Source organism: Peromyscus leucopus, chromosome 19 (assembly GCF_004664715.2).
Source record: "Peromyscus leucopus breed LL Stock chromosome 19, UCI_PerLeu_2.1, whole genome shotgun sequence".
Classification (NCBI taxonomy): domain Eukaryota; kingdom Metazoa; phylum Chordata; class Mammalia; order Rodentia; family Cricetidae; genus Peromyscus; species Peromyscus leucopus.
The window spans coordinates 77,847,972-77,868,166 of record NC_051079.1 but is presented as its reverse complement, the minus strand read 5'-3'; the positions used below and the strand labels follow the sequence as shown (position 1 = coordinate 77,868,166).

Below are 20,195 nucleotides of genomic sequence, written 5' to 3'. Positions count from 1 at the left end.
TTACATAATCATGTAACTGGCAGTCATAAAGTTGACTTACAAAATATTACACACATCACCCCCTAAATTCATGTTAAATATTTATACCCCCTTCATATCCTATATTCCTACCTTATGCTAACACACCCTAAAAACTCATCTTCCCTAAAAACTCATGATCCTTGTGGCTTGGGATGCTGGCCCCCCTCCCCAGGCTTGTACAAGCCTTGATTTTCTATGAGCTGCTTAGCCACACTATGGCAGAAGACTTTCCTGTAAGTAGGGACATCCTCCTGCAGATGGAGCTCAACAGGGAGTGTTGAGAAGCTAAGAGAGTTCTTGAAGAAATCAAACCCCGGCATCTAACCATCCCAGAAGTCTTGCCCATTCTTTGAATTCCTAGGCTACAGGACCAATGCAATCTGTTATAAAAGTCTCATCAGGTTTCACTAAATCACGAACAGAAGGGCCCTCACTACTACAAATGAGTTTTTTTCAATGGAAATATTATTTCTACTTATATCATATTGCTACTATATGACTACGAGGGCTTCCCCAACTTATTGGCTTCAAACCAAGGTAGGTACACATGTTGGCTTTTCAAAGTTTGAGTAAAACTGAAACAAAAATATAAGAAAACAATAAATATTACTGAAGCAACAAAGACCTTCCTGAATTTTTTCAACTAATTAAGATGTGTGCTATTGACTCCTGATCTCTACCTGAGCAAGGTTTCATGACTGTTATTATGGGCTGCAACCTATTTTGAGAAATAACTCAATAGGATTTACAGTAACAAAGAGAACAAAAAAGAAAATTAAGATCATGTAGTCTTTATGACAATTCTTTCACAAAAGTATTTTTAGAACTCTGCTGGAGTTACAATTCTCAATACATTTCTTGATCACTTAGAAAACTAATGTTTTTCACAGCTTTAAGAAAATCGTTATTTCTGGTAACTTACTTCAGTTATCCTTAATTCAACTGACCAAAAAGGGTGTTACATGCCATGAAAATTCTCTAAAAAGCATTATTCCACATCACAAACCTCTTAATATCTCTAATCTAACCCTAGAGGCCAAGAGCACTTTTCCCATTACTGTGACAAGCAAGGCATTCCAGATAACTCTTTGAAGGACATTTGTACCTATGAGCCTCTGCCACAGAAGAATGTGCTAACAGACTGGGTGAGTGAGACAGGAGAATGCAGTGGGTGGAAGCTGATTCTCTCTTCTCTCCAGGCAATAGCTACCTATTTTCCTCAGGATCAGAGGTATAGATTTGCTAACGTCTCTTCAGCCTCCTCCCCTTCATCCCTCTGAAATGGATCTGAACTACTTACTGGTATTGTACCATCCAAAATGCTGTTAATGAACTGGACCATGTCACTGGCATCCTTAATATGTCTATCTAGTAAAAAGTATTGTTGATTTGAAGTATTCAGTACAACTATGGTTGGGACTGTCAATTCACTAAAAAAAAGAATAAAAATTTATGTTAAGTACAATAATAATAAATACCTTAATTATCATTTACATCTTAGTAACTATAGTTAAGGAGGAAAAGAGATTTTTAATATCTTTATCCCTATGGTCTACCTGAATGTAGTTAAGAGTTTTTCTGCCTTGTCCATAGTCAGGACAAATCTTTGTCACCCGCCAGTCCCACAGCCGCTCAGACCCAACCAACTAAACGCAGAGACTTATACTGTTTACAAACTGTATGGCCATGGCAGGCTTCTTGCTAACTGTTCTTATAGCTTAAATTAATCCATTTCCATAAATCTATACCTTGCCACATGGCTGGTGGCTTACCGGCCTCTTTACATGTTGCTGGTCATGGCAGCAGCTGGCAGTGTCTCTCTGCCTTAGCCTTCCGCTTCTCCGAATCTTCCTCTCTCCTTGTCCCACCTACTTCCTGCCTGGCCACTGGCCAATCAGTGTTTTATTTATTGACCAATCAGAGCAATTTAACATACAGACCATCCCACAGCACCTGAACCTTTCAAATTTTTCATCAAATTTACTACTAACCAAGAATGTATGAAAATATTCTAATAATCAACACCTGAGCAACAGTGATTAAATATATTTATATTATAAATTATTATAAATTTATATAATATAAAATATAAATATATTTATATTAAATATAAAATAGAAAGTATAAGTTTCTGTACAGTATTATACAAAACACTAATAACATTCACCCTACCTCAGATGGCACTCAAAAACCCACATAAGCAAGAGGATGGTCTCTGGAGTCACAATGTGTTTGAATATGGAGCTTTCTCTAAACATTACAGAATGTCAATTTAGCTTCTTACATGTAAAGTTTTTTTCTCATAAAATAAGGAAACCAATAGTACCTAACTTGCTAAACAATTACATGAGAAAATTCAAGCTAATTATTCACATGGTACCTTGTATATGTTGAGTTAACATATTAAAAACATGTTGAATAAACACTACTATGAATTCTCTGTAGTTTCTTGCCACTCTATCCAACAAGAGGATACATGTATTTTCCAACATATTTAAAAATTCATCAAAGCAGGCCATATCTCAGCACATAAAGACATGTTATTATAGCTTGAATATAAAATGGCCTGAGGTTCATGTGTGGAAGCCTTGGTCCCCAACTGGTGATATTATCTTGGCAGGTAGGGGAATCTTCAACAGCTAAGCCTAGCTGGATGGACCAAGTCACTGGAAACACGCTCTTGATGCTTGGTCTCCTTTTCTCTTCCTCATCTTTTGCTTCTTACTCATCTAAAGTGAGGAGTACCAGTCACATACTCCTGCTGCCATGATGCACTGCCTCCTTTAGACTGAAAGCAATGGAGCCCACCAACATTGAGACTTATAAACCAGAGCCAAAATAAATCTTACCTCCTTTAAAATCTTTCCCTCAGGTATTTGTCAGAGACAAAAAAACTAACATACCCTTCAAATGTAGCAAGTTAAGCTAATTATGTTCTCCTGATTCTAATTTGAGCTCAGATTTTCTACTATCTAATTAAACTATGTGTTAAGAAATGTGGGAGTCAGCCAACAACTCAGGAATGGGGTTTTCCTGCCACCTTGTGGTATACTGGGATCAAACTCAAGTCGCCAGACCTGTATGCAATTGCCTCTACCCAGTGAACAACCTTACCAGCCCATAATTATGTATTAAAATGATTAAAGTAAGAATTATAAAAAACCACAAATATATATGTTGTAGAATTATTTAAAGATATATCTATAAGTTATATCCTTAAATCATTAAACTATAAGTTATAATGTTGAAGTGGCAGATAATCTTCTATAGTAAAGAATAAAATTGAATCTCAATAAATTCAAAATAAAAGGATTTATAAACTAAAATAAGACACCAGAAAATGATGTGAGTTTTTTGTTTTTTGTTTTTGGGTGGTTTTTTTTTTTTTTTGGTATCTTTTTCCAAGCTAATTAAATCTTTTCCCCATCTCTCTCAAAATCAGAAATATCAAAGAGGAAAAACTGCTAGTAAAACCATTAGCACTTTACTTACTCCATCAGCAATGTGTTTATGTAATCATTTCCATCCATATGGCCAAACTGAAAATCTCTATCCGACACCAGCAACAACAGAGAGAAGAGAAAGAACACAAAACTAGATTAAAAAAAATGTACACAACACGAACATGACCTTGGTAAGCACATAAATTTTCAATACTGAACATGGAAATCCCTGATATGTACATAAGTGTGTGCTACCGGGCTTTATAAACAAGTACATGAGCAGTGGCAACAAACTCTGTGACATTTCACCTCATTTTACATGTTTAAAAGGCAGGTAAGAAAACATGCTCCAAGGAAAATGGATTTAAGGAAAGCTAATATACCATGAAATAGGATCACTCAGAAGAGGTCAGCTACCATGTATCATGCTGCACAACGAACTTTCAGTAGATTTGAAATATGAAGAAAATAATGAATCCTGTAAGTTCCTATTGTTTGTTTTTAATGGCAGCAACAAACACAAAAATTTGGAATACAGCAAAAATTCTCATTCCTAAGTAAATTGTTATATTCCATTAATTTGAATATCTACCTGCCATGTGACTGTTCATTAGAATTGTTTCAAATTTGTTAGTCTATGGGCATATTTTCCTAACATAAAACACATGTCAATCACTCTCAGGAAGCATGAATGGAATAAATTTTAAATGACTGGATGCATCTTCTCTAACTTGTAAGATGTGACATGGATTTATCCTCATGCTGACCTGAAGCTCCAGGTCATTTACTGCAACTCTTTTTTTGTTTGTTTGTTTGGTTTTTCGGGAGATGGCTTCTCTGTATAACAGTCCTGGCTGTCCTGGAACTCGCTTTGCAGACCAGGCTGGCCTTTAACTCACTGAGATCCATCTGCCTCTGCCTCCCAAGTGCTGGGATTAAAGACATTCGCCATCACCACCTGGCTCTTCACTGCAATTCTTGATTCGCCTTTCTAAGTGTGAGATGGACTCTCTTTTCTAAAAGACTGGGGCCAGAAGTGCTTCACATTTCTCCAAGTTTTCATGGTTTGGAACATTTGCACATAAACAATGAGCTCCCTAGGGCAGGGGCCCAAATGTTAAGTACAGAATTCACTCCCCTCCCCCCCACATATACCATATCCTGAAGGAATTTCATATAATTCTTTAAATGTGACTTTGTACTCTGACCACTGTCATGTGAAGGTAGCTGTGGATTTTCTACTTAGTATCATGTCACAGCCCTTCACTTAGACCTTAGGGCATCTCAGATTTCAGACTTAAATTTTAGAGAATAGGGATACTCAATTTATCTGTTTTAGATTTACTTCACTGTAACACCAAGTTACACAAAGACAACCTTTCAGAACACAGGTACATACCTATGGAAGTGGTCTCTGAAATCTCTAGCAACTTCCTGAATAACCGACTTTAATCTGTAGAAGAATACATAAATATTTCACCTCTTCAAGTTAAAAAGTTTAATTATCCCATTATCACATCTATTGCCTTATCTAAATGCTACAGGCAAAACAAGATCTGGATGACATTTGAAGCTTAAATCATTTCAAAGCAACCATACCTGGTATGTTCAAGTGATGTGTTTTTCTCATCAATAACTGCAATGGCCACAAGCTTTCCTAAAATTAAGAATAATATCTTTCATTTCCTGGAATTGAGAATGATATAACTCACATTACACATGCTTGTCAAATATTACTTCTGCTGTAACTGGGAACTATAAGAATATGTTTTTAGACTTTAATTTCAATCATCCTTCACATGTTACACAAAATTAAGCCAATATATTATGGTACATTGCTTGTAGCCTGGACCAATGAATCAGTCAATTATAAATGATAAATTTCCTCTAGGAGGTATATAATAAATTTGCAGTAATTTCTCTATTAAAATTGTTTTATGTAACCCATAGATTGGTACAGTATTTTGTCAAAAGCTGTACCATAAAGATGTTGATTTTAAAAAATTTAATAAAAATTGTGGTACTAAAAAAGCAACTGTTTATAACACAAAGAAGATGCTTTTTGTGTGGTCATTTCCTCTATTACATCCATTACAATGGATCACCATTCACCAGTAATGACGTATAGCATCAAATTTAGTGAAACACTGTTTCTGAGGCATAAGTGAAACTACTCCATATGCACACTAATAATGTTCAGGAGGGTAGAACGATGTAATAACAGAACAGTGGTGCTCTGATGGTGCTGATGTGGGTTGAAGGTGTTATGTTCTCAGCACTATACTAAGCCCTGGGAGAACACAGGTGAGGCACCACTGTTTACTAGCTTAACTTCAAGAAACGTCCATTTATTTTAGGAAAGCAATAGTTTTTCAGAGTTATGAGGAAAGTTAAATGAACTTATATACCTAAACATACTGGAGCATTATTTCACAAGGGCAGGAACACAAATGTAGGATTAAGCAAACAAAACAAAACATATCATTCTATGTTATTTTGCTGCTTTTCCTAATCTTGCCCTACATAAAACATCTCTTAAAAAATACATCTATACAATCTCAACTCACTGTTTTCTTTGTTGAAAACATCAGTCTATAAGGATTATTTCATTTCTTGAAATATTTCATGCTTAGTTTTTATTCTGTATTAATTTAATTTTCAAATGCCTCTTCTCTATAGCTGCACTTCTATCCCAAGACCATGAAACTGTGAGAGGAAATACATGTGGTAACAATAAATAGATATTTCACTTAAAATTGGGTCTAAATTTATACAACACTTTCTCCTAAAAAGATAAGTGTCCTAGAAGTTTTGAACTTTCTATTTATATATAGTTACTTTCTATTTATTTTCTTGCTTTATTTGTAATTTTCTATCATATGATCTTAAGAAATGAACAATATGACAGATTCCTACTTACAAGTAAAAGCAGATCTTAGAAGACTGTAAGAAAAGCTTCATTTTAACTTGTAGCTTCATGTTTTGTTTTTTTTCCCCCCTCATTCCTCAATCATCCAGGATCCTTATCTTCCTCATCACCATTAGCTATTAGAAAAACCCTTTCTTTGGCTACACTGATCCTCATATAAAGTACATATACTTATATATGTGGTATGGATATGTAAGTCTTAATTATTAAAAAGCATAACTAATAAACATAAGTCTATTTTAATTAGTAAATGCAGCTTTAAAATAACCAGTAATTAAGTATCGAATCAAAGAAAAAATCGGTAATGAAATAGGAATGGCCATATGCTTGTTACCTGTGTCTCCAAGTTCATACAACAGGAAGCCATCCATAGTAAGATAGTTCTGAAACCTCTCCCTGCTGATCCATGCAGACAGATCACCATCTTCATACTCTTGAAAACAAAGCAAATGAAATACAGCAGAGTACAAGATAGCTGTAATGTCTCAATCCAGCAATGTGAATAAAATATCTAATACAGTATCATAATTTTAAAACCTTAAGCTGGTTCTTAGGTAGTTTATTCTACTCAATCAGATGTAGAACACAATTAATGAACAATGCAATTATTTATTATAGTACCAATAAAATTAGCAAAAAATAATTCAAATAAAATAATTAAAATGCCCTAAATCAAAACTGAATATATTTTGTAATATGTTAAAAAAGTCCATTTATAAATTTAAAAATAACTTATACTACATATATCACTATATGAACAGTTATTACAGCCTGACTATTCATTTAAAAATGAAGTTGGAAAGATAGTTAGTTATACACTGATCAATTAAAAACATATTCTCCTACAATGACATCCTGTTAAAGGTGTTACCTGGTTCCTATCATTGTAGGTAATATGTATTGTAATTTCTTTGCTCCTATTTCTTAGATTTTTATCTTAGTTCATAATTGTTTCTCATATGTACAACTTAAACACAAGCATAAAACACAGTTCATGAGCTTTATTTAAACATCAAATACATCCTTTTCTAGGCTGACAGGAAATACAATGTTTTGGGGAAATATCACATCCTGATTAAATAGAGTTCTGAAATACTTTAGGAAACACAATAATGGCATGAAGAAACCATTAAAAGTATAGGTCTTTGCCGGGTGGTGGTGGCATGTGCCTTTAACCCCAGCACTCAGGAGGAAGAGCCAGGCGGATCTCTGTGAGTTCGAGGCCAGCCTGGTCTACAGAGTGAGATCCAGGACAGACACCAAAATTACAGGGAGAAACCCTGTCTCAAAAAAACAAACATACAACAAAAACAAAAACAAAAACCCCCACAACAACAAAAATATAGGTCTTTAAACGCCTATCAGTGTGTTTTGATTATAGTTTTAAGCAATCAAAACTATAGAATAAATGCCAATTTGAAAGTATTTATGGAACTGAATTTAGAAATTAGAACACTGAACCTAAAACTACAAGTTGATTACTGGGCAAGGATTGTAATTCCATGCCCAGAGCAAATTTCCTAAAGACTGCACAATGTAATAAACTTAAATCTCTTCAGAAAACTGTACCTGTAGCATCCTAATGCTTCCAGATTCATAAATACTCAGTAGCAGAGTAAACATCTGAGGCATTATGGGACCTGTTGTTCACATGAAGGCTTCAGGCAGGTTCAAAATACTGTCTGTAAAATGGCAGCAAAGCTGGACATATATACAACACCCGCAGAAACCGCACCTACTACTTCTGTCTTCAGCACAAAAGACAACTGAAGCAGGAAGCAAGGTGAAAGGAGGGGAACTTTCTTAGGCAGGTAAAAAGAATATATAAAATACAAACAGATATGACCAGTTTTCTTTTGTTTTATTTTTTTGTATTTCTAAGAAAGTAAAAGGAAGCTGTCTGAGTTAGGGACTTCTTAGCAGGACTAGAGTAAGAGATTTGAAGGCTGAATTTAGATACTGTTAAGCATTTTAACTTGAGAGAAAAAAAAACACTGTACTTAAAAATATATATAAAATAGTAACAATGGTTAAGTACATACTGAGCACTTCTAGTAGCTATTCTGTCATCAAAAAGAAGGAAGGTAAAGACACAGATATGGGTTATTTCTTTTCTTTTTTTGGGGGGGGGGATGTTCTCAAGACAGGGTTTCTCTGTGTAGTTTTGGTGTCTGTACTGGATTTTGCTCAGTAGATCAGACTGGCCTTGAAATCACAGAGATCCACCTGGCTCTGCCTCCGAGTGCTGGGATTAAAGGTGTGCACCACCACGCCTGGCTCTTTTCTCCTATTTTTATGTGTGCAAGTTCCTCTCATGTTCCTTTGATGGCAAACTTTGACTGCTTGGGGATAACTGTAAACGTTAAATAACTAACCCCTGAATGAATGAGCCTATGAACTGACTTACTATTTCACTGTATAAATTTCCTTATCTAACATTCTAGTGATGTAGGACATTCATGTATCTGCCATACTATCCACTGCATAATTCTTTTTTTTTTTTTTTTGGTTTTTCGAGACAGGGTTTCTCTGTGTAGCTTTGCGCCTTTCCTGGAACTCACTTGGTAGCCCAGGCTGGCCTCGAACTCACAGAGATCCGCCTGCCTCTGCTTCCCAAGTGCTGGGATTAAAGGCGTGCGCCACCACCGCTCGGCCACTGCATAATTCTTTAAAGGATAAAATAACAATGCAACATTAAGTAGGTTAACACAGTATACCTACAGCATGGTTAACTGCATGGACAGAAGTGATAATTATATATCAAGAAATTAAAGTTAGTTCAATTAAACACAGTAAAAAAATAGAGATGCTTAGTTTTCTCAGCACAATAACCAAAATGATATATTCTTTTACTGAAGCAATAAAAAAGATGTCTTTTGTGGGCCAATAACCAAGTGGCTACCTAAAAAAAAAAAAAAATGTAGCCCACATTTTCAAAAAAAAGAATAATGAAACATAGTGACAAAATGCCTTTATGACTTGCTCTGAAATGCTGCAAAGAGAAACAATAAAACCAAAGCAAGTGCAGTAAGGTTCGGTTAGCCATTCAATATTACTGTGCGTACCAGAGTTCTATTATGCCATTCTTTTTATGATGTATGGGTGATATCACAATACAATTTAGCTGAAATGAAGTATTCACTTCAAGGAAGTGCTTTCAGACAGAGGGGGGAAATACTTAGAAAGAGTATAGGGTTTCATTCTGCTGAGGATGTTTTATTTTATCTGTGTGGGGTGAAATGTTAACTATCCCCTTAAAATTAATTCTAAACATTTTAATGCACAGAAACCACATATAGCTTATTTCTTAAACTGGCAAATAATTTCACACCACACAAAATCATTGGAAGCAACTGAAGATGAAAGCACACTGATGGAAAAGCTACTGAAGGTTAAAAAATGATTTACCACAGGAACTATGACACTGGCAGCACTTATAAAGTCTTCTATAAAGACCTCCTTGTAACAGTGAAATTACGAAAGGCTTATATGAGTTAAAACTTTGAAACTTACCATCATAAACAAAGTAAGTGTCGTCTTTGAAAACGAGTACAGCGGGCATCTCTTTCAGTGTCACATACTGCAGAAAAACACTAGAAGTTTAAGTTTCAACAATAGCAATACAACTAGCACCTACAACTTCAAAAGCACTGAAAAAAACTCAGAAACACATACAGACAACAACAAAAGACTAAATAGAGTACAATCTTAAGTTCAGCCAACTTTTCTATCTGAATATTTTCAAATATCTCCCTGGAAGCATGCTGTTTGACAAAAAAACATGAGAAAAAACAAAGACTACTCTTAAGAGTTTCTAAAAGACCACTAATGGCATTCTGGGTAGGGAAAGATGGAGAGTTCTGGAACACAGAACAGCAGGACCAACACTGCAACAGCCTACCTAAGGATGTCGTTCCCCACTAGCTACGTGATATGAGGCCACTTTATCTAGGGAGCCAAATGCTTCATTCTAGAAACACAAAGTCTGTGACATCTATCTCACAGGATAATTATGAGTTGTGGTGATATTGTGTTCCCCAAAATATTGTGTACCCTAATACACTTATCTGGGGTCAAAGAACAGAACACCCACTAGATACTTAGGCTAGAAAATGGTGGCACTCACGCCTTTAATCCTAGCATTCCAGAGGCAGAAATCAATGTGGGATCTCTGTGAGTTCAAGGCCACATTGGAAACAGTCAGGCATGGTGACACAAGCCTTTCATCCCAGGAAGTGAGCCTTTAATCCCAGGGAGTGATGGCACAAAGGAAATATATATAAGGCGTGAAGACCAGGAACTAGAGGCAATTGGCTGGTTAAGCTTTCAGGCTTCCAGCACAGTTTAGCTGAGAGCCATTTGGATATGAGGACACAGAGGCTTTCAGACTGAGGAAACAAGATCAGCTGAGAAGTTGGTCAGATGAGGTTAGCTGTGGCTTGTTCTATGGTGGTATTCTATTTGTACTGAAGTGTGATTTTAATTGTATGTTAATAAATAAAGTTGCCCGGGGGTCAGAGCTATTAGAGCCATAGAAAGAATGTGGCAGTGGTGGCGCATGCCTTTAATCCCATAGATCTCTGTGTGTTCAGGGATACAGCCAGCATTGGAGACATACACCTTTAAGACCTAGAGGGCTGTACTTACAGGCAGTGACAAGGCAGTCATGTGTTTGGGTTTACAACCAATGAGAAGGCAGAACTGAAAGACTATGTAAAGACATACACACAGGAAGTAGCTCTCTTTTGGAGAGCTAGGACCACCACAGGAGGAAGGGTGAGATTTTAGCTCTGAGCTCTGACCTCTTGGCTTTCTCTTTTACATTGGTTCTGTGTTTCTTATTTAATAAGACGGTTGGTTACATCTACAGTTCTGTCTCTCTGATCTTCCAGTGTTCACCCCAATAACTGGCCTCAGGTTTGATTTTATTAATAAGACCTGTTAAGATTCCTGCTACAATAAGTGACATAGGAAAGAACAACTCTCTAAAATGCTTTTTAATCACATTTGTCATTTATAAGGAATCACCCAAAAGTGTCTCCTATTTTGCATTTATTTCAAGAGTAAAATTATGACTATCAGAAGACAAATAATTTGGCTAAGCAATTACTCATGAACACATGAAACATGAAAATAACAATAAATAAAGGTATCTAGATATATCTCAGCACAGAGGCAATATGATAAATGTTCTTGATATATTGTAACTAAAAATTAAACAATATCATGAAAAGAACTACCTTAGGCAGTGAAAAAGCTCTCAACCATGACTAGATCCACCTGTTCTTGGCAACTCATCCACAAAAATGATACAAAAGGTTCTACTTTCCCTTTCAAAGCAATAAAGTAGCCCTTCCTGGAAGAACTTGCAGCAGAGAATCCAGTTCCCTATCAATCTGTCTCCTACATTCCTTGATGTTCACTATCATATTGCAGGAGGTGCTGGGTCTGTTATCTATCTTTTTAGTTTTTGTTGTTGTTATTGTTGTTGTTGTGTTTTAAATACAAAGTCTTATGTAGCCCAGGCTGGCCTTGAGCTCCTGTTTCTATCTTTAGGTGTATAACATCCTGCCCAGATAATTCTACAGCTTCAAAGATGTATTGGTTACACAACTATTTGCATTCGTCAAAAAATCATATACCTGAACAGCAAAATGAAAGGGTCTGACTGTAAAATATAAACACCAATACTTAGATTTAAAAAGGAGAAATGGCAAATTAAGGATATTAACATGATCTTCTCTGAAAAATAACATGTCTTATAACTGGTATAATAGGTAAACTGGAGTGGATTCAGATTGGCAAAAATAGAGGTTCTTCAACAAACTGAAATCATTTCAGAATTTCTATTATAAGAACCTAGATATGTACTAGAGCTGTGGTTCTTAACCTGTAGGTTGTTACTCCTTTGGGGTCAAACTACTGTTCCACAGGGGTAGTATATCAGATATCCTGCATTTCAGATATTCATATTATAATTCATAACAGTAGAAAAATTACAGTTACGAAGCAACAATAAAAATAATTTTATGGTTGGGGGTCATGACAACATGGAGAACTGTATTAAAGGGTTGCAGCATTAGGAAGGTTGAGAAGCAATGTACTAGGTGAACACTCTAAGTTATTTCATATTCCCCTGCTTTGTTATTGACTCCCAAACTCAAAGGTCAACTGATCTCTGGATCTACTTTCACACTTGTTCAATTCATTGTGCTCTTAGTATTTTCAAATGAACTTCAACCTTATTAAACACACTATGATGTACAAGACAAGATCTGCATGTTTCTATCCCCTTCTCACTGTACTATAGGAACACCTGCTGTTTCTCAAATAGGCAAGGTATTCTCTTGTCTTGGGCATCTGTAAGATGTCTTCCTTGTTTCTGATACATTCTGTTCATAGAATTATGTGAGGCTCTTTCACATCAGGCCAGTTTCAGTTCAAATATTTTTTACTCAGACCTCCCTCCCTCCCTTCTTTTCTTCCTGTCTTTATTTTTTGGATCAAAAAATGCAGAACTGTTGTCCACCCCTACAAATCCCAACCCTCAAATTGCCCATTTACTTTGGTACATCAATGGAAACTTTGTTTCTGTAATATTTATTTACCACTGGGTCCGAGAGGTCAGAAGAAGACTGCATTTGCAGCATACACATAACTTACTACTTATAAGCATCTTTGGAGTTTGATGTATATCACTGCTCACCAGTATTATTTAACAGAGAAAAAAGTCACTAATGTGATAACTGCAGTCTCTATGTGCCATGATCATGGATGTACTGGCTTATGAATTATAAATAGTCTGACAACAATAGTAAAAATTTCTCTCTTTTCATACATTATGAATAAACCAGGCACATAAAATCAAACATTCTTAAGAATGAATTTTTATCATTAAACCAGATATTAAATATTACCTCAGGAACCACATCTTCTGAGGCAGAAAAGAAGTATGTATATACAATTAATTCTGAAGCAGCATCTATGTATTTCTCCTATGATAATACAAAAAGGAAAAAGACATCTTGAATATCAAAGACCAGAATTTGGTTCTCATTTAACAATCAAAGCTATTTATAAGCAGTGCAAGAATTTCTTACCATGTCACCTTTCACTGAAAGGAGAAAATATAACCAAACCAAATATACTGTTGTGAAGGCAAACAATCACATCAACTAAGTGTTCCTATTCTCCCCTTAAAGAGTTGAGTTATAACACAAAGACAATTCAGGTTATTAACGGATTAACAATGATGAATAATGATGATGGTGATGATAGAAAAGGTATGCATAAACACATATACATTAAGTAAACAGGCACAGTGTTTTGCTTTAAAAAGGTAACATTTCACTGCAATTTCCATTCTTTCACTTACGGTGTTTAAAAGTGTTAAAATTAAATAACCTGGTTAGTACCATAAATATTACTAAGGCAGGCAATATTCACCCAAATTTGTTACTCACTTCAATTTCATAATGGCAAATTTAGTAAGGAAGATCAAATACAGTATTTTCATTGTGAAAAAATAGATAAGCTAAAATATTTTGCTTTAAAGTTTTTGCAAAATCATAGCTGTACACCAAATAAAATTACACTATGTCTGTTTATGTGGAAGAAAAGGATAATTTCATACTTTCAAGGGTGATTCTCCGCCAATATAAACAAAAAATACACGATGCCTCTTCCGTACATGGTCGAACATTTGTTGACTTGGAAGTGGCCGAATCAGAGCCCTGTTTGAAAACAAAACAAATGGGTCTAAACTAAAAACAATGCACAATTCATTCCAATTTATGAGACAGCTGATGTTGTTAATGTGTTAACAATATACTATCTGCACTTAAGTATATCCCACATACACCAAAGTAAAATTTCAGCCTATGGTGTTTGTGTAGTACCCAGAACTAAATCTGCCAGTTCCAAAATATTTTCTTTAGATACCATCAATAGTATTTTTGATTAGTGAGACACAGAATAATCACCCATTTACAGTCCTTGGCTAAAAGCAAGACAATTTACCTGAGAAATCTTTCCTTTTCAAAAGCATTATTTACAGAAACATCATGAAACAGTATCTAGGAGTCAACAAGAGTTATTATTTATATAAAATGTGTCAATTTAAATGTTACATACTTCTTAAGTACTCTATGGAGGTCAAAGCCTCAAGCTTCCAATTTATATTATTACTATTTATTAAAAAAAAAGAATGAAGCAATAGTTACACTAGTACAAAAAGAAAATAATTCTACGAGATTTATTATAGCCATTTTCAAAACCAAATGAATAAATGAATTGCCCTAAAGGTTACCATAAAACATATCACTTATAAAACACAGTTAAGAAAGGAATAAATTCTTTCTTCTTTTAAAATGGTATAGATTAGCATACTTTCAGTCTTCAAAACTTACAAAATGAATAGAACCTATTTTGCAAAAGCAAACACTTTCAAAACACACAGTTCTTAAGGTCATTGCATCACTCTCCCTAGTCTCTGCTTCAATCCTTCATAATTAACCAGTAAGTGATGCAACTCTAGAATTGAGTCATGAAATCTCTCCTACTCCAAAGGCACCTTTACATCAGAATTCCTTCTTGGGGTTAAAGAAAAATGAATTTGTAACTGATAAATATAAAGCTACCTGAAGCCACAGGGGAGTCAAGTGCATCCCACTAGCACCCACCTCCAATAAAACCATTTCAAAATAGATTTATTCACAAAGTAAATGAAATATGCAATCTCAATAAGAAAATACAATGGAAATTACATATAAGCATCACAAACTTTAACGAAGATTATTCCTAATTTTGTGCATTTATACAAGTATTTTGAGGCATCATTTTTCACAACAAACTATCCTGTTTTAACTTAAAGCTATATATAATTACCACTATATCTTGCCAAGCTAATAAAAGTCCCTAGAACTTTAAAGCCAATATAGATTAATTGATCTTGACAAATGTTCTTCAAAAGAGATACACACAAAAATAATATAAATATATAATTATAAACACTGATATTCTCTACACCTTGGCAAGAAATGTGTAGAACATTTCTTTTTTGAAAAATCACATTTAAATCAGTAAGAATTGCTTGTGGAAGGATGTATTTCCTGACCAGCAATAAGTCAAAGAACTGTCCATTCAGTGCAAATGGCTCACTGGGTTCTAACTATGTCATCTGGTAAGCAAATACTGCCAGAATACTTTGCAGATGGCATAAAATGTGATGGTAAAGAAAATTAATTTGGCTGCATCTAAAAAATATTTTCAGAACCACAAACTAGGGATAGAATCCCAATGTCTATCAGAACAAGAACACTCTGGGCTTCTCCTAAGACTCCAAAATTAGAGAACAAGAAATATAAGTTGATATAAGGCATCACTACATAAGGAAAATGTTTTTAAAAATTAAGATTCATAAAATTGCTAGAGTAATCCTCCCAATTTCATTTCCTAAGTTTCCAATTACTCATAACAATTATGGTCCAATAATACTAAACAGGAACTTCCATAGGAAACAGTCCATAAGTTAAACTGTGCACTGTTCTGAGTAATATGAAACCTATTTTCCCTCAAAGGGTACATAGAAAGCCAATGAATCACCCCTTCGATCAGTGTATGCATATTGTCTACACGACCTGCCCATTAGCAATTCTATAGCCCTTTGAGTTACCAGACTAACTTATGAAGGAACTGCAGGACTTAAGTGCAAGTAATCCTGACTTTGTTTAACAATGGATTCAAAGTGCAGAAGTTAGTGACATTGGAAATCCAGATAATAAAGAAAGGGAATCAAGTTCTTCTTTTAAGTGAAAAGCTAAAAGTACAAAATATTTTAAGAGAAAGAAATAGGGCATGTTCAAATGATCTGGTACTAGGCACAGTTCCAAGAATCGGGGAGTAAGGGGTGGGGGCGAGGTGAGGTGTGGAGCTTAGGATATCTTTTATAAATAGGAAAGACTGTTGTGTAAGTAATAAAAAAAAATGAAAATGTATTAAAATTCATTGGAGAAAAAAAGGTTCTTCTAAACATAAAATGGCCTTAAACACAAAATTAACATATACTACACAATACGATATCTCTTTACAGAATTTCACTGCATGTGCTACATAATCTTATATTTTTCATAAATGCATACAACACATTTCGTATCTAAAATAAAACATGTCCAACGTGGTCAACTAAAATATATTTTCTTTCAAAGATTAAAATCATATATTAAAGGCTTTTTCAACTTACCCAGACACTCTGTGAGCAAACTCAATTATATCATCTTTAGTCCGTGGTCCTCTGTAATTATATGCCAAGTCCCCCTTTAAACTTAAAAATAAAAGGTAACAATTGGAAATTAACTGTCTTCATATTTAATCTCAATCCTCCTTTATTGAAATATAAGCTTAAAATGTACAAAGCACTAAACAAGGGGAAGCTTTACGAGTAGCACACTTGTGTAAATAGAGTATCCAGTTGTCTACTGAGGAACAGCACCGTAAGATTCATAAGAAAAGGCTATACTCCACTTACACAACAGGAATACGTTTTACTCTGTTGTACAGAGTTTTAGTATTTACTGTCTAAAAAGTGAGTAACTGCACATTTACAGTCAAGGGCTTAAATCAAAGTAGTTTTAATTTGACTCTCTATCAAGTGGGAAATAAAAGAGTACTTTGGTGATGGCAAAGCTCATTTTCACCAATACAAGTTACTTGATAAACCCTCTAATATGTATCATGAATCAGACATAAAAATAGCTTTCCTAAAACATAGATTATCTTCCAAGAAACCTGTTAATAAAAAGTTATATCTAATCAACTGTACAGATAAAAAACAGAACTCCTAATAACAAAGAGAAAGGATCATTAACACACACATTAACATCACACTGTACTGTAAAATTACAGCATTTTATTTTATTTATTTTTTATTTTTTTGGTTTTTTCGAGACAGGGTTTCTCTGTGTAGCTTTGCGCCTTTCCTGGAACTCACTTGGTAGCCCAGGCTGGCCTCGAACTCACAAAGATCCACCTGCCTCTGCCTCCCGAGTGCTGGGATTAAAGGCGTGCGCCACCACCGCCCGGCAAATTACAGCATTTTAAAAAGCAAAAGAAAAATGCCAATACAAAACCCCAGAAAAATATATTTACTCAAAATTGTAAAGTTTGGGGTTTTAAAATAATGGGGGCAAGGGGATAACCTTGAAAACAACTGCTTAGCTCCTCATAGTGCCAAAATAAGGTTAATGAAAATAGTAGGAAAATGAAGCAAAATCATTACAAAACAATTCCCTTTAGAATAACCATACCATTTTTCTCACTTAAATTCTCTACAAGACTTGCTCAATACTCATTGATTAAAATTAACATCTATCAATTTTCCTTCTCGATTTCTTTTTTCTCTGATGAAGTAAGACTCTTTAATTATACAAGAATGTATAATTAACGTTAGATGTGATTTGCAGTTGTAAAGCAGAACACAAACTGGGGCTCCTTCAGAGGAGGGAGAGCTTTCATAATTTATGAATATATACCTCGTCCTATAAGTGCATGCTACACAGTAAGCACTCAGAACATGTTTACTGAATTATCTGTACACCCACACTTAAATATGAAGACCTATAGAGGTGTAGCACACACACAGCTTAAAACCAATGGCTGAACCCAAAACTTCACCCTCCAAAGAAAGCACTAGAATAAATAAAATAAAGAACAGTGAACTATTAAAAATACATATATAGCCGGGCGGTGGTGGCACACGCCTTTAATCCCAGCACTCGGGAGGCAGAGGCAGGCAAATCTCTGTGAGTTCGAGGCCAGCCTGGGCTACCAAGTGAGCTCCAGGAAAAGGCGCAAAGCTACGCAGAGAAACCCTGTCTCGAAAAACCAAAAAAAAAAAAAAAACATATAAACATAAAACACTCAACTTACAGCTTAATTGTTGGATAACCTCGAACTCCAAACTCTGAAGCAATGCCTTGATAAGAAAAAGAATAAATATTTCTAAGTTATTTTTAAACTGAGAAAACTAGGTAACATAAGCCTTTTACTTTAAAAAAAAAGTGTATTTATATAAATCTGAGTGAATGTCTTTAAGTATTAAAATCTCAGACATGAAATTTTATTATAATTAGTTAATAATCTCATATATGAATTTGAGAAAATACTCTAAAAAGATAAAATGTGAATGTCAAAATAATGATTACACTTTGTTCTTCCCCCTCTTCTATTATCTTCTTTCCCTCTCATTGTCCTTCTTCTAGTTTCATTATCTATAATCCCTATACATATATCAACAAATTAAAATTCTGAAGACTCATGAGAGAAAGTGTGCAGAATGATTTTTAAATGAACACATACAAAGGAAAATATCTACTACACAGACTAGCACACAGAACTCCATAACTGAAGATCCAGTTCCTGACCCCTGATCCTGACCTCACTGCTGAGAGATATCTGATGGCACACCACAGCACACATGCTAATATATACTGAGGTGGAATAGTTGTAACTGGCTTTAATATTATTTAAATGTAGCTCAAAATAATTTTGTGTGAGGAAAAAGATGGTTCAATCTCAGATACAACAGAACTTTGGAACACTGGGATCTTGTTTGAATGAAAATATCAATTAGCAGGCAAGAGTGAAATAGAAACTCAGTCTGATAGACTTGTTTTTCTTCCAATACTAAAAAAAATGGTTCACATACAAACTTATGTGGATTCTGGGCCTAACTTGGCCTTTAATTTTGGCCTGTGAGATCAGTCTTTTCACTTTGTTTATTTACCTTCTGTTACTATCTCTGAACAAAAGGGGAGGTAGAGTTAGGAGCTAAAAAAATTACTATTTTTCTTCATATTTCTTGTCACTTTATGAACAACTGTAGCAGGAATCTTAAAGGTTCGTATTAATAAAATCAAACCTGAGGCCAGTTATTGGGGTCAATGCTGGTAGATCAGAGAGACAGAACAAGCCACAGCTAACCTCACCTGGCCAACTTCTCAGCTGGTCTTGTTTCCTCAAACTGGAAGCCTCTGAGTCCTCATCCAGAATGAACCCCAGCTGAACTGTGCTGCTTCAAAGCCTGAAAGCTTAACCAGGCCAAATGCTTAACCAGCCAAATGCTTAACCAGCCAAATGCCTCTAGTTTCTGGTCCTCACGCCTTACATATCTTTCTGCTTTCTACCACCACTCTCTGGGATTAAAGGCTGGCTTTCTGGGATTAAAGGCGTGTGTCACCATGCTAGGCTTTTTCCAATGTGGCCTTGAACTCACAGAGATCCAGAGGGATTTCTATCTCTGGAATGCTAGGATTAAAGGCATGTGCTATCACTGCCTAACTAGTGGCTTTTCTGTTCTCTGACCCCAGATAAGTTTATTAAGGTACACAATATTTTGGGGAACACAATATCACCACAAACAACATGGAAAGGGCACACAAATAGTCATTCTCAGGTAAGTAAAGATGCTTTTCTCGCTCATATAAACCCTCCTCTTTCTCGCTAATTAGACTCCCAGCGCTCTACCAGGGGCCTAGGCGTGGATGTCTGCATCCAGATTCCTCAGTCCTTGGATGGGGTTTCTGGCACAACTATTAGGGTGTTTGGCCATCCCATCACCAGAGTAGGTCAGTCCCGGCTGTCTCTCAACCATTGCCAGCAGTCTTTTGTGGGAGTATCTTTGTGGATTTCTGTGGGCCTCTTTAGCACTTTGTTTCTTCCTTTTCTCATGTGGTCTTCATTTATCATGGTCTCCTATTCCTTGTTCTCCATCTCTGTTCTTGATCCAGCTGGGATCTCCCGCTCTC

The 20,195-nt window shown here is 35.4% G+C and overlaps 1 protein-coding gene across 3 annotated transcripts in view; it reads right to left on the bottom strand.

The window, feature by feature from the left end:
- Positions 1 to 20,195, bottom strand: part of Tmx3 (thioredoxin related transmembrane protein 3) — a 38,626-nt gene that overhangs the window by 4,665 nt on the left and 13,766 nt on the right. The window contains exons 5-14 of one of the 3 annotated variants that reach the window (XM_028861095.2): positions 18,319 to 18,364; positions 16,634 to 16,714; positions 14,027 to 14,126; positions 13,311 to 13,388; positions 9,907 to 9,973; positions 6,728 to 6,826; positions 5,064 to 5,121; positions 4,864 to 4,917; positions 3,514 to 3,570; positions 1,322 to 1,451 (exon numbers count right to left, since the gene is read on the bottom strand). In XM_028861095.2, the coding sequence (XP_028716928.1) occupies positions 1,322 to 1,451; positions 3,514 to 3,570; positions 4,864 to 4,917; positions 5,064 to 5,121; positions 6,728 to 6,826; positions 9,907 to 9,973; positions 13,311 to 13,388; positions 14,027 to 14,126; positions 16,634 to 16,714; positions 18,319 to 18,364 (770 nt within the window). Of the gene's footprint in view, positions 1 to 1,321; positions 1,452 to 3,513; positions 3,571 to 4,863; positions 4,918 to 5,063; positions 5,122 to 5,952; positions 6,171 to 6,727; positions 6,827 to 9,906; positions 9,974 to 13,310; positions 13,389 to 14,026; positions 14,127 to 16,633; positions 16,715 to 18,318; positions 18,365 to 20,195 lie in introns of those variants that run through there. The other 2 variants (XM_037197243.1, XM_037197244.1) reach the window with 2 other exon arrangements.